Source organism: Uloborus diversus, chromosome 7 (genome assembly GCF_026930045.1).
Source record: "Uloborus diversus isolate 005 chromosome 7, Udiv.v.3.1, whole genome shotgun sequence".
Taxonomy (NCBI): Eukaryota; Metazoa; Arthropoda; class Arachnida; order Araneae; family Uloboridae; genus Uloborus; species Uloborus diversus.
In genome coordinates this window covers 33,402,538-33,418,382 of record NC_072737.1, presented here as the reverse complement: position 1 = coordinate 33,418,382, position 15,845 = coordinate 33,402,538, and the positions used below count along the sequence as shown (strand labels likewise).

Sequence of the window (15,845 nt, the reverse complement as noted above, 5' to 3'; positions counted from 1 at the left end):
TGTTAATGGCAACACATGAACCAAATTTTGTTTGATTCCGCCAGTTACTTCCTGAGGAATAGCAAGCACGCGTAACTCAAAAAACGTCCCAGTGCTCCACCCCTCTTGGAGGAATTCGCGCCAAAAACCAATGGGCACAAGTTCACATAGCGGCACATATGTGTACCGAATTTCGTTCGATTTCATGCGGTAGTTTTTGCTGTAGAGCGGCCCCAAAAAACTGGTCACACACAGACGTGACACACACACACACACACACACACACACACACATACAGACAGACAGACAGACATTTTCCAAAAATAGTCGAAATGGACTCGGCACACCTCAAAATTCGAAATTCGAAAATTTGCACGAATCCAGTACTTTCTTCTATATATTAGATATAGAAGAAAGTAAAAATGGGACTTGACTCTTAAACATTGACATAATACACAGGAATATAATGTGGCTCTGATGAGTTATGCTATGACCTTAACAATGATTACCTCTTTTTGTGATAGTAGGGAAGGGTAATTGAAGCTGAATTGAATAGGGCTACTTTCGTTGCAGTTGGGCAAAAGTATTCCAACTGATATCCGCGCCAATAACGCGTTCGTTTTTCACTGAAATCGCCATAAAGAGCTGAGGGTCATTGCTAAGGTCACAGCTCCATTTATCGGAGACACACTGTACCTCACTCAGTATGTGTATAACAGGGCCTCGGTGGCCTGATAGGTAAGGCATCGGACTCGCGACCGGAGTGACCCGGGTTCGCTCCTACCCAGTCGATGATCCACCGTCTTCATTAATGGCGACTGGAGGGCGTTAAATATGCTCGTGGTCACAAAGTCCTCCAAGTGAAATACTTCTGGGGGTGCTGGACTAGGTTTTGCTTTGTTTATGGTCTGGATTAAAAAATCAGAGAGCTCCATCCAACTGGTTAAATCATGAATAGTGGTAGGTACGGGGGACCCTGAGAGTGATAAGTGAAAAGTATGTGTATGACATGGGGTAACACCTAAGGCGCATCGCTAAGAGGTGTGGTAAGGTGGAGAAAAGTATGGGTATGACAGTACCTTCTCGTTTGTTGATATAGTTCGAGATGTTTTGGTCGTCTTCAGTAGACTGTTGAAGCCTCCTCAAACTATCGTCAAGCTCATAACCGAGAAAGGAAACGATATGATCTTGCATGTTGAGACCCACTGGTAAATCCGCAATGCAAGTTATCTGTAAAAAAAAAAGAAAGAAAAAAAAGTGTTATCATACATGTACAAAACAAGTTAAGACTCAAATATTATTGGCAATTAAAAAAATTATACAGTAGAATCGTTTATCCGGCCCCCGTCAACCCAGATCTCCGGATTATCCGTATCAAATTTGTAGAGTTTTTAAAAAGTTTTATATTTAAATAAATAATATTTCTTAATTATGGTAATGAGCTATAACTCTAACAAACATTCGTTTTTTTTTATTTTGATTAAATGAGCAACTCCTGAATAGATCATGCAATAAATTAAAGTTGCCTATTAAACAATATGGCGTACTTGGAGCGTGTAGTTCATTGCAATTGAACTACACATGATAAAGTGTTTGGGCGAACCAATTCTATGTAATTTGGTTATAAAACTTTTTTTGCTGTAATAAAGGGTATGTCTGGTTATTGAAGAATGTTCCGCTTATAACTCCTACTATCCGGATTATCCAGATTTTCACTTCATCCCGATTGCCTTTGGTCCCAGTTTGTCCGGATAAACGAGGGTGTACTGTAAAAAAAAAGACACAGCCAAAGTTCTATATGGTTGTGGTAGTTCCCACTCCGTTGTATGGCTCAGAGGATAGGCGGCTCGTATTGGGGGCAACTGCCCCCTCACTTCAAAAAATAAAGGGGGCTTTTCCCCTCACTTTTCAGAGTTAAAAATTAATGATCAATTAAAAAAGGATTTTTTATAGGATGGATTGATTTATTTTACGAAAGTAAAAACTAAAAATTCCAAATAAATCAACTTTTTTATAAATCAACTTATTTCATAAGAACGGAACCTTAAAATGGTAGGAGAAAGTCTACGGTGGCCATCCGCCCCGATTTGTGAAACCATATTCCACACTTTTAGAAGTCATTAAATCAGTAATATTAAAAACCAGTAAGTAATATAGCCCAATTTTACAAAAAAAGGGGGGAGGGACCACAGGTGCCACGCCCCTTAACCCCTACACTTCTTATGACCCTCCGTTTTTTTCGTGCACCAGAGACATGGACTCAAAGTACTTAAAACAGAAGCATAATCCAGGCAGCAGAGATGCGATTAATAAAAGGCTGCACACTACACACTAATGTGCAAAATAACAAATCAAGACAGAAAAGAAGTTAAGAGACAGTTTTTATAAGAACCGGGCAGGATTGAGGCGTCAAGATACACACCATTTTTAAGTTAGCTGAAATTTTTATGGTTGATTCTTCTAAAGATTTCAGAAAGCTCATATTTTTTCTTTTCCTCCAAAAAAAAACTTTAGGGGGCCGGTAAAAATTCGTAAATTAGGACCCGAAGTAGAGGTTTCTCCAAATTGGCATTTTTTGAATTTCGATTATTTCTGTGCGCTGAACATCAGCGAAGGAAATTCTTGTAATTACAACATGACATTTCGCACCTAAATTGAAATGTATATCGTAAATTTTGTGTCTGTTCTTCAGCGCAGCCTTGCTGATGGCAGAGGAGTCCAAACTTGTCGAAAAAAATTGAGGCCTCTTTGTTCCATGTACTGAGGTTCAACCATAATTTTTGCATGAAACTTGTGTAATAATATGTATAAATTATTTAATAAGTTCTTTAGTTGCATGGCTCACTTGCAGTTCTGCCAAAAAGCAATTTTTGTGTCAAAAAATTCAAAAAAGTACTTTTCAAGGGTCTATTTCAGTGCATCGAGGGTCAGTGCAGAACTTGATAACTGCATATCTAACTAGAATGTATCTCAGCACACCCCAAAACGTGCAAATCGGTAAAAATTCGAAAATTTTCACGAATCCAATTGCTTCTTTAAAATATTATACATAGAAGAAAGTAAAAATAATCACCGGTTCACTATGTGAGATACTATGAGCTGACATAAGAAGAAAACAAAATCCTACATACAGAATGAACCATTGAGAAGAGATAAAATGGAGGGAATGAAGACTTTCATTCGCGAAGAAAAGACCCCAAGTCACGTGGATAGATTTTAAAAAAAGCATTGGAAGAAATCAGGTTTCGTTCGCTAGTTTCACGCAAAACGTGTCAACTATTCGTCGTTGTTGAGTCACGTGACTTGAGCTCTTTGCCCAAGCTTTTGCTTAGCCAATGGACTTGCTCCCTCCATTTTAATTTCTGCTCTAAGGTATGAAGTGATAACCTTTGTGAAATCGGTTACAAAATGAGACTTACATCGAACTTGGCCAGTTCAGACAAAGGCCCAATGCCTGATAGCATCAGCAACTGGACGGTGTTTGTAGTTCCCGCGGAAAGTATGACTTCTCTCCTTGCCCTAACTCTTCTCGTTCTTCCGTTGAAGTCAAACTGCACTCCAGTGGCCCGTTTATTTTGGATTGTTATCTAAGGAAAATACCAAAGTTGTGTTACTTTTTGATTGAGAAATAAAGGATTGTTAACGATTTTTCTTTTGAGTGAACTTTTAATTTCCTTTAATGGACATTTCTTTTTAAGGTCTTACCTTTATTTTTACTTCCTTTTACGAAAAAGGAAGTATTGTATTCGTGAAAAAAATTTTCACTCAAAATTCGGCCTTAATTTCCATTTTGCTCACCCCCGAATTAATGTTGAGTTTTTTTTCTCAATCCGACCACACGCGGATAAGTGCCTAAGAACGTAAACACTCGAAATATCCATTTTGAAATTCCCCGAGTTAATTGCAACGACTATTCTCGTGACGTCCGTATGTACGTACGTATGTATGTGCGGATGTGTGTATGTATGCCGCGTAACTCAAGAACGGTATGTCCTAAAAAGTTGAAATTCGGTACGTAGACTCCTAGTGGGGTCTAGTTGTGCACCTCCCCTTTTGGTTGCATTCGGGTGTTTCTAAAGGGGCCTTTTGTCCCTTTTTGGGGGAATCATTGAATCCCATCGAAATCATTGTTAATTTAGATGGGATTGGTCGCCAAGTTTTATCACCAAGTTGGCGACAAATTTGGCGATTTTTTTAAAAATCTTGTTTTAATTTGGCCACTAGTGGTGATATTTAGAGTAAACTATTGAATCACATTTAAGTTACTAATAATGGGAAAATGACATTAAAATTGGAGTAAAAGGAAGTCACGTGATGCACACATCAGCTCGTTTCTTATTGGATAGTCCTTATAATATGACATTAGAGAATATATCATGTGCTGCACATATATTCACGAATTGTACGCATGAATGACAAAGAAAAATAACGATTTATCAGTTGCTCCGAATATGACGTTTGATCTTTCTGCTTTCCATGGAAGTAAACATGAAGTTTTTGGAAAATTTTTGAGGTTATCAAATGCGGTTTAATATACATATTGATGTTGAAGACTCTTTCAATTCGTTTTAATTTGATAAAACTTTTGGCGTTTCTGTCTTCAATTCTCTGTGAAGTAATCCTTGGTCAGTGTTTTCCTTATTAGAGGGCCAATGTTCCTAATAAGGCCAAATCGCTTTTCTTTGCTAAAACGGTTGCAAAACACATTTGAAACTTAAATTTTCACTTGGTTTAATTTTCCCGTAGTTTTAATGGTCATGTGATGAATATGCAGAGGTCGGATAAATTCAATCTTAAAGAAGCGTTATTTTAGATTTTGAACCTCGGACTAACCTTATTTGGTACACTTATGCACGTATTTTTAAAAAATGAGATAGAATAGGGTGTCGTGAGAAAATTCTAATTTTTCAAAGGGTGCCGAGAGTCAGAAAAGTTTGAGAATCCCTTCCCTGGAGCTTTTGCGGCTGCACTTAAAAAAATACTTGTTACTTAACCTTAGTGAGTAGAACTTCTCAAAAACACACATCAGTCACATCTCACAAGTTAGGCATATGCATGTTATAACGACATGGAGAAAAATAGCGTTAGAAGAAAAATAGATTTTCCATTAATAGGCACTCAGAGAAAATGTTTTCGGAGAGACAATATAAAACTTCAACATTTATAATCAAACGACTTCACCTTAAAAATAAAAAGCAAAGTAAATTTATAAAGGAACTAGAGGTACTCGCACGGTTTTGCCCGTAGTTGAAAATCAAAAGACCATTCGGTTCGCCTGTATATTTAAATAATGGATGACGAATTTCTCGCCAATTGGCTATGTTCATTCGCTCTCCCGTTCCATATCATGATAATTTCGTAATTTACTTGTCTATCTTATGGTAATTTTGCTCCGGAAAGCGTTCTTAAAATTGAAATAGAAAAAGAACAAAAACGAATTTTTGAAAAATCGCTTCGAGGTGCACACCCCCATGCTCCAAACTAACTTTGTGCCAAATTTCATGAAAATCGGCCAAACGGTCTAGGCGCTATGCGCGTTACAGACATCCTACAGACATCCAGACAGAGAGACTTTGAGCTTTATTATTAGTAAAGATAATAGGAATGAATATAACTATTAACGAAGGTTGTGTTCGCGAATTATTGTAAACAAAACAAAAAAGAGAGAGAGAGAGAGAGAAAATCCTCTGTGAAAAAAGTAGAAAATCAAAATTTTGAGCTTAGGCTTTTGAAATGGAGAAATATGTCACTTGTTCTCTGTCTGTCTCTCCTTATCCAGGACAGTGGTGGTCTGATCGGTAAGGCACTGAACTCGTGACAAGCGGATTCCGAGTTAGAGGCCAGCCGATCGAAGAGCCTTCGTGTTCGCTAAGGGTGATTGGAGCTCGTTAAATAACGCGTTTTTACAAAGTCCTCTAAGTTCCTACTCCAAATCAATACCTCTGAGGGTGCTGAACCAGTTGTTTCTCGGTTTCTGATTCAGATCAATAAACATAGCTGTCTTCAGGGTCCTGTCTAACCGGTTTGTGTAGTGGTAGGTACTCGGGACACCGAAGCGTAATACAGTGTATTGTCAGTTCGTCAAAAAATTTTTGAAGAAATTATTCAATTCGAAATACTTTGCTAGAACACGTCAGTCCCAAAGTTTCAATTTTATTAGGTAATCAACTTTTGTTCAATGTTCAACTGGTGAAAAATCGTAACAGCAAGCTTTTCCAGAAAAATTGAATAATTTATGACAGCCTGCATTCTATTCACTGAAGCGTTGTTATTATAAGAAAGAGTCAAAATGCTGGATATTTTCAGCATCGAAGTTTAAAAAATTACAAGTATAAGTAAAACACAAGTTCTGAATTGAAAAACATTTGCCTCTCAAAGACTTTTCAAGGCCATTTCTATGTCATAGCCATAACCAGTAAATTATTTTGCAAGTGCTTGAAAAGGGAAAAAAATTGAACAACCTTTTTGAAGCATGAAACGGTAAAGAAATTTAAAAAAGAATGTTTATGTTAAAAAAGGAAAAAAAGATAAGGATATAAATGCATCAGTTTGCAGAAAGTTGCAAATTTGTGCCTTTGAAACAATGAGTTTCAACAGTTAGATGTAATTGACAGCATTACTTTCCGATACTCAATTCTTACAAGCTCGTGTTATATTTAACATCCAATAAAAAGTATTTTTACGAGTTCAGCCACTTCAAGAAATTTTTTAAATGACGACACAGTTCTTGAGAAAACACAGATTTATTTACAACTATGTACAAGAAATATCGTTAGCAACTGCTAAATTAACCATATCAATTAGGTAAATATCAATTAGCACCGTAAACTCAACGGTTACACACGTATTTACATCAATATAAGCTAAAACACAGCGCAAAGTCTAATACACACTTTCCAACCCACGGCTCAGACCAGTCTAACTTTTTATCACGTGCGGAGGCTATTTATAAATCCTATAGCAGTTTCGACAAAATTCGAAATGCTTGTCAATGTTTTCTTTTTATTCCATGCACAAAACTTATCGTTCAGAAATGGAGGGACCATATACTTCATTCAAATGTAAGATGGTTGTATATTCATTACAAGAAACTATTTACAGGTTAAGTTACTACAATACTTTTAGATGAAGAATAATGGAATAAACGCCAAATTTAGCCAGATTACAACAAATCAATCATAAAAATCTTACTAATATTATATATGCGAAAGTTTGTCTGTATGGATGTATGGATGTATGGATGTTTGTTACTCTTTCACGCAAAAACTACTGAACGGATTTTGATGAAACTTTACAATAATATAGCTTATGCATCAGAATAACACATAGGGTAGTTTTTGTCCCGTTATGGGGGGCAAAACCCCCTTAGGGGGGCAATAAAAACAATTTTGGTATAAATTCTCTAATATTGGGATAAAAAATACTTGCACATATTTACATTATATGTCCATCGAAAGCTCTGATTTTTCTGCTGAAGATGGCACCTGTTCGAAATTTCTAAGTAGAATAAAAAACGAGTTATGAGCTTTTTAGATCCATATTCGAAGGCTTTCCTCAACTCAATACAGTATTTAGTGTATCATCTCAACTCCCTGTCGATAGCGACAATTGTTGTATTGTTGACTTACTTTGCTTTTCGTGATTGTTCAAGGCTTTTCTCAAGTCAAATCTTGAAGTAAGATTTTTGCACAAGATTGGCAAATAATACATGATTTGGCTGATGATTTTCCATTTAAACGGAACTTTAATGTAATTAATGGTTTTTATTATTATTTATGCTGATTGAACACTTACTCATTATCCAAACAACCAGCAGATCGCCAAAATTTTTGCAGAAAGATTTCCGTAGCTGATGCCATTTTGCAGTTTTTTCAACGTTGCTGTTTTTGAAGCCGAAGACATAATGTTTCTCAGCATAATGTTTTTCAGTAAACAAAATATCGCCAATCAAAGAATTTTCAAAAGACTTTTTTTACTGTGTTAAATAATCCAGCAACTAAATTAGGCAAATCCATAAACAGCACAAAAACTTCCATTAATTTTCCTTTTTGCACAATTTCAAACAATCACCAAATTGTATTACTTATTTTGGTAACATTTCGGATGAAACTGTTTAGCGCCATTTTATGGTGACCAAAAATATCTCAGCATCTGGCGACGATATCTCTGTAACGAAAATTAATGTCATATCGTTTTACAAAGTAAGGAAAGAATGAGGGAGCATCATCGAAGGTACCCCGAAACGACTTTCGCAAATTCGGTAAAATCGCACCAAGAGCCACAATGATTGAAATTTCCCGAAATAACTAAAGCAAGTATAAGGGGATTACGAGCGCAGCTACTTTTTTTTTAAATCACTTCGTACTTCATTAGCCATACAGAGAAGGTTTTAGACTCCATGTTAAAAAAAAAGTATCAACAGATTAATCTTTTTAAATATGAGAAGATTAATTTCATGTTTTTTAAATCTGTATATGCTTAAATATAGTGCTTTCGTTTCTAAATCAATACTACTTTATTCTTTATACTTATTGCTATTTTAGTTTTATGGGTAAGGAAGAAACTCGATTTTTAATCACGTCAAAAAGATGTGTTTTAAATTCTTTCACTTAAAACAGAAAACAAAAGCAAGTAACGATTTTTTCTAATAATTATTACTGACCCAGGCAACGCCGGGTATTTTTGCTAGTTATTACTATTTACAGAATTTGTAACAGTATCTTTTTGAACTTTGCAAAACTTTGCTGCATCAGTAGCATCTTGCTTTCCCTACATATAACGTTGTTTTTCAAAGGAAACAAATCGCCAACGCACAGAAATATTTTACAGACGTGATTTCGGTAGTTATTAATAAGGCAAATAAAAATGCAATCCTCACCAATAATCCTTTTTCTCAGAAAATAATATTTTAGCAAATTCATCAAACTAATGCTGTGAAACATATCCGTTACAGGAAAATGATTATTTGAAGGTTTTTGGACACTTTTGAATAATGAGAGTAAGTGAAATATATGTACATGGACAAAGAAGACGTGCTTGTTTTCAGCAAACGGACATCCAATGTTCAAGTATTGACATTCTGCAAATGGCAGGATAGTCTCGTCCTATTTGCGGAGTGGCTCAAATTGGATCATAGAAATGCAATGGTGGCAGATACGATCGATGGAACTTTTTGGCATACAAAGACGTAGTTCCAGGTTTCATAGGTGAACTGATGATCGTTTTAATTGGTGTTTAAGAATGGATATGTCAAGCAGCTATCACTGATTCATAAGTTCATGATCGTGTCGAATTTGTAGAGTAGCTCAAGGATCATTGAAATACGATGGTGGCAGACATGATTCATGGAACTTTTTGGCACACAAAGACATAGATCATCCAGGACTCAAGGGTGAACTGATGAGCGTTTTGATTGGTGTTTTTAAGAATGGATAAGCCAAACAATTATCACTGATTCATAATTTCATAATCGTGTCGTACTTGCAGAGTAGTTCAAATCGTATCATAGAAATACCATGGTGGCAGAGACGATGTTTGGAACGTTTTGGCACACAAAGACGTAGATCCAGGATTCATAAGCGAACTGATGAGCGTTTTAAATGATAATCAAGAGTGGATATGTCAATCAACTATCACTGATTCATAATTTCACTGTCATGTCGTATTTGCAGAGCTGCTCAAATCGGATCATAGAAATGCGATGGTGGGAGACATGATCCATGGAATTTTTTGGCACACAAAGACGTAGTCCCGGGACTCATGGGCGAACTGATGAGTGTTTTAATTGATGTTTAAGAGTGAATATGTCAAACAACTATCATTGATTCATAAATTCATACGGTCTCGGAGACAAGTAGAGTGCGAGAACTATTTGCTATCGTCTACTGAAAGTAGTAGCTCGATAAAGTATAAACTCAAGCTATCACGCAACTGCGGTGTCGGCGTGAGAACGATCCACAGAAACCTACTGCAGATTCCGTGGCAGATTGACCTAGTGAGTCAATATTGCTTCTGTTTGATAACTTCATTCTCCGGAGTTAATCAATGCGCGGATTACATCTATGAGCGTAGGTAATTGTTTCAATTTAGTGCTTGGTATTTAAAAGCAACTTTAAACCTCTAGCTCCATCTTATGCCAAAAGGTCAATTTGTAATGGTGTTTCTCACCATTTCCGTGCTCACCCACACGCGATAAGCACGCAGAGTAAATATTAGAAAACGTCACGCAACTTTCAGGCTCAGCATTTGCGAGCTCATTGAAAATTCCCGGAATTCCATTTCCGAATGAACCATTCAGCATGTGTACGATAGATCCTGCGCCAGAGAAGAAAATGTATCACGTACTCCATGGAGGTTTTTGTTTCCCCCCACACCACTCTCTATTTATTTGCATGGAGCCTTAAGACTGACATACATTGTTAAAAATCCAGACAAATTTTAAGCTAAATATTATTGTAAAATTAAATGTTTACAGTGCAGAGAAACTATATCCAGTAAATTGTACCGGAAAAAAGATCAGATTATAGCTTTAATTGCTACACCATATGATTTTCGGTGCAAAGCATATGTTTCGTCTTTCTCGTTCCCCCATCCATCCCATTTAGTATAAGGACTAGCGCGCCGTTCTCCCTGTAATGAGAAGATAAGGTCGAATCCCGCTACTTCTATCTCGTTTTTTCTATCCAGAGCATCTGTCCACAACGTTCTGACTTTTTTTTTTACCGTAAAACTCTTCAGTAAAAATGGATTTTTCCGTAAAAATTACTGATAGCATGGATGCCAATACTTTTTCCGTAACATTTAAGCACTGTTTCTTTTTTTACAGTGTACGGTTTTTACCGAATGGCCTCGATCGGTGAAGTAAAAGTGCCCGGGAAAGTCCATCACTGGGCGTTAGCTCAGTCTTTTTGGTTCAGATTTCATGCCCTAAAATTCCTGTTCCCAGAGGTCTTGAGTTTTGTTTACCGGTGAATATTGCTTTAAGTCCTTTGTGGACCATTGGTTAGGACCCCTGCTTTTGTATGGGCAATCTGGGAACTCGAGGCTCGCATGGAAAGAGTCCACCAATTCCTCCTCTCGAGGCAGCGCATAATAATCATAAGTCTTCACGCTGTAAAGTAGGGTAGGTGTTGAAGAAAAGTACAGTCGAGCTTGCTTATTAGAAAGGCGGCTAGAATAATTTTTTGCTAAATAATAAATTTTCAGTGTTACCGTTATAATTTGGTCTTTTAATCCCAGATAATAGAATATCCTGCGCATTAGAACATATTTTCGTGGCAAATGGGCTGTTCTACTAAGCGGGCTTGACTAAAAGTGCACCTGTCATTCTACCTTTCAGTTTTGTTCACTCTATTCTAAGATAACTCTACTCAACTTTTTATTTGCGCCAAACAATCCCTTCTTGCTTTTTTTTCAGCAATGTGATTTTCGTGCAAATCTATGTTTCAGGTAAAAATTCAAGGGTAATAATCCCTTTTATTTTCAAATATATTTACTAAATGAATTCATAGGAATGCTGTAGATACCTTTGTTACCAGAGCATTGGTTACAATATCAAGATTTGTCCTATTTTCACTTGGCACTAAATATGCTTTTGCTGTGCTGCACCGTTGACCTCTTCTTATAGATGCATCAAAGTTGAAAAAACCTGTGAAAAGAATATTTCTTGTTTACTCAATCTATACAAGCTGATAGACTACATTTGTGGAACAGAAATGGAGTCCTGGAAATTTTTGAACTATTAATTAAATCACTTTTGAACAATCTAGTTAATTCGTTAAACTACTGAGTAACTGGTATAGGCAATCACGTAGTACCTATTTTGACAAAATGCACAGACGTACACTGTCAAAAATTCAGGAAACTTTTATGGAAAATATTACTGTAAAGTGGAGTGTTTAGAGTACAGAAAAAAAATTACAGTAAATTGTACCGAAAAAGTAAACGTTTGAAGCGCCAACTGATACACCGCGTGACTTACAGTGCAAAGCTTATAACGCTGTATTTCTCCTTGCTTGATGTGTCCCTACTCGTATGGTAGGCAACAAAGCCGCCTGCCAAGTCGAAGGTCCCGAGATCAAACCTACTGCTCGCATTTTGCATTTTTTAACTCTCGTTTATTCTACCGTAAAATTTTAGTTTAATAGGATTTTACGGTAAAAGTTACTGGAAACACAAACGCCAGTAACTTTTACCGTACAATTTCAGGATTTTTTTTAACAGTGTATATCAGGTCGACGGTCATGTTCAGTTGGATCATGTTATAAAGTGCAACACCATTTGTTATTTCTCGTGTGCTATATAAACCACATAGGAACTGGACTATGCTGCTTTCGCAGAATAGATAAATTAGATATAAACAAAGAAGTGCGCCATTTGGCGACAACAAACTGGTGCTAAGCATACGGCGAAAGCGAATAGTATTGGTTAACTTTTTTTATTTCTAAGAAAATCCTCCCAACTCTCACTGAGTATTAAATTGCTCTACAGGAAGAATGGCGATTATTTGACTTCGTGGCTGTTGATCACTCATAAAAAGCATGGTTACACGTTGTAAAGTTTGTATGCAGATGAGAGTTGCTGACATACCCAATTAATGTCAGTTTTTGTTATTTGTTTGAATTAAAACAATATTTTGCAAATGACTCCAATATTACGTCATCTTATAATTTATAAAAATTCACTATTGTTTCACCTCAGTATGCAATTATTTGTTTTATTCATTGCATAAACATATTTGCTAGTTTCCTGCCGCATTTCTTGTCAATCAAAACAGTTCTCATCCATTTTTTCGCATTTTACCTCCTTAACTTTTGGCAGTGAGTGTATATTTTCTTAGAGCATAATTATGCATTCTGCACGGTTTCGACTATAGGCAAACCTAACCTGGAAGCATTGTGAATGCTACGTAGATCCTAAAGGCTAAAGCCAGCATCATGGTGCTGCCAGGTTAGGTTTGCTCCAACTATAGTTGTATAGGAAAGCAAAACCAGGAAAAATCCCGATAGCGCTAGTTTCTCCGCATGGAAAAATTTCCCCAAAATTGAACATTTCTCCGACTTCTTTTTGTTGTAATATCATGTTAATAAAGTAAGTTTGTATTCGTAATATCGCTAGTTTTGCAATGTAAACGTTAAGATGGGGGATGGGACGTAGAACATTGAAGTTTTTTATGGGAGAGGGATAATTTTAGACAACTTTTCATCTCATTTGGTACAAGGAGGAGCTTGATTACAACATTTCGAACACTGTGTTTTCACTGAATTAATGAAGTGGTTAAACTTATGAGTTAACGCGGAATAAGTTTTGAAATGACGAAATTTGTATTAGCGTATTGTCGTGCTACTTTTCTTCATTAGTGCATGCTCAGACTTTTTCTTGTGAAACTTGAGTAGACTGAAAATAATATTCTAACCAATGGCATCCACTGAACTTTTTTTTTAAATTTTAATCCCTAGTAAAACGTAGAGGGAAATCCTTTTGTAAAATAGACTAACTAAATCCTGTTGAACTTATTTTTCTAGATAATTGGTTATCAAATAATGAATAACAATTTTCATAAGGTGATTCTTCAGCATCGTTTAATTCCTTATTTTTTCTCCACATATCGTCCTTTCGTTTTTTTTTTTCTCTTTTCTATTCGCTTCTTTTCTTTTCTTTTTTTCCTGTGAACTCATTGTAAAACTTTTCAAGGACAACAAAAACGGTCTTTTCTTTTTGTATTTATACATATTTTTTTAATTAGGTGACATTATTAATGTCATGCTATAAAAAAGCCTGAAAAGGTATTGAAAAAGACTAAAAGAAATTTTATTCAAATTTAATGTAACTTTGGAGATTTAAAAGAGTACAAGATAATAGCTAAAAAAAACCTAAAGTACTTACCACTTTGATAAGGGCCATTTGAATCAACAAAGCCTTTACCCAAATTCAACGCGGCTTGAATCCCAGCAATTTTCTGCACAGGATTAAACAGCGGCTTTGAAGCCGTTACTGGGCCGCCAATGTTATGAAAACCTACGAAAATTTGGAATGTGTCTTTGAAACGATAATTAGATCATCTAAGAAATCACTACATTTTTTAAAGATATTTTATTTTTCAGAATTATTAACTGATGATTAGTATTAAAAACAATTTCCAAACATTTACTCATCAACAAGTTATTTGCATACAACTGTATTGACAAAACTTACGTAATCTGTTCTTTTCCCCCTCCCCTTCACTATTTATTTGTCTGTTTAAATCTGTTACAAAATTTCAGGCTGCAAATTTTTCACAAAATAGGGAGCTGTTTTATTTAAAAGTGTGATCAGTGTAATTTCCTTCAAGTTATTCAATCAAAAAATAAATAGTTTGTTTTGACCAAAATATTTGTAATAAAGCTGTAGTTTTATTATAACAATCGATAAAACGAGGTATTGGAATGAAATTAATGTCCAAGGACCATTGAATTTAGTCATCCTGAGCATTACCTTTTATTGATTAAGTTGAACCAACTTCAAATACGGTCAATTCTCGATAACTCGAAGTCCCAAGGGACCGGCTAAGACGTTCGAGTTATTGGTAGTTTGAGTTATGGGAAGTTTCCACAACAAACTTAAGAGTTTGTGACCCAATGTAAACTTCTAAATAAAGGAATATTCGGGTTATAAGCTTCGAGTTATCGAGATTCGACTGTACATGCAATATACCGACAGCCCATCCAGAAACTGCAGTTTCGTCTTTCTTATTGACTTATCTATCGGGAATAGACATTGACCGAACTGATGGCAGATATCATCTAATTGAAGCTGAGAACACCTTCAAGCTAGTAGCTAAAGTAAGTTCAGCCTACCAGCGAGAGTCCACAGCATTGGTGAGGTTCGACTCGTCAATTGAATTCAAAGTTTTAGTATTAAGCATAAGTTACCGTTACCACCCTTAAGCCAGGGCTAAGGTAGAACTATATGTGATATACTGTATCTGAGCGGCATAACCGAGCTGCCCGTACATAATTACATGTAGTTCTGCTTTAGTCCTGGCTTAAGGGCGGTATGTTACTGCTCAACTTCAAATAATTTTTTATAGAAGCCCAGCACGATGCCGTTTTGTTTTGTTAAATTCACTTTAGAATTATTTTGATATCCTTTGAATTACTTTTTTTAAGTATTCATCCCCTTTCAAAAATGCATTAGTTCAACGATTAATAAACTTCTAGCAAATAACAATAGCAACAATAATAATAATAATGTTGATGATAATGAAAGTAACAACAATAATAATAATAACTCTAACGATAGCTATAATATGATGTTTAAAAACATTTTTTCTCTAAATACAACACCATGCGAAGAAACAATTCACTCAACCTCAAAATTGCAATAGCTCACAGTTTACACCATTCTATTAAGCAAATTACGTTTTTAAAAAGCTTTCCCATCCTATTGAGCAAGTTTTCTAAATTTTAACACAAAATTGCATCGATCAGAAATCTTGAACTAAATTTGTACGTAAAAAAATGCATAAAATTCAAGCATCATACCATTTTCAAAGTATATCGGATCCACGTAATCCTCCAGTTTCTTGAAATATGGGAGAACTTCCTCATAGCTCCAACCAACTGCTCCCTGTGCTGCCCAGTCGTCGTAATTTTGACGGTTGCCACGGGGATACAGCATTGCATTGATTGTACTGCTTCCTCCTAGAGTTTTTCCGCTCGGCCAAGTTACTTGCTGAAAACATAAGTTTGAATTTAACTATATTTACTTACTAGTGGTACCCGCACGACTTTGCCCATAATAGAAAATTAAAAGCTCTTTTTGTTCGTCTGTATATTTACAAATAATGTATGGTGAATTTACTCGCCAATTTTCTTGTACCCATGTTA

At 35.9% G+C, this 15,845-nt stretch overlaps 1 protein-coding gene across 1 annotated transcript in view; it reads right to left on the bottom strand.

Annotated features, from left to right (window-relative positions):
* The window catches only part of LOC129225915 (glucose dehydrogenase [FAD, quinone]-like), a 45,803-nt gene that overhangs the window by 7,708 nt on the left and 22,250 nt on the right, over positions 1-15,845 (bottom strand). Inside the window, exons 4-8 of the mRNA XM_054860447.1 lie at positions 15,501-15,690; positions 13,864-13,995; positions 11,505-11,626; positions 3,399-3,566; positions 1,059-1,209 (exon numbers count right to left, since the gene is read on the bottom strand). Coding sequence (XP_054716422.1) covers positions 1,059-1,209; positions 3,399-3,566; positions 11,505-11,626; positions 13,864-13,995; positions 15,501-15,690 — 763 coding nt within the window. The remainder of the gene's footprint in view (positions 1-1,058; positions 1,210-3,398; positions 3,567-11,504; positions 11,627-13,863; positions 13,996-15,500; positions 15,691-15,845) is intronic.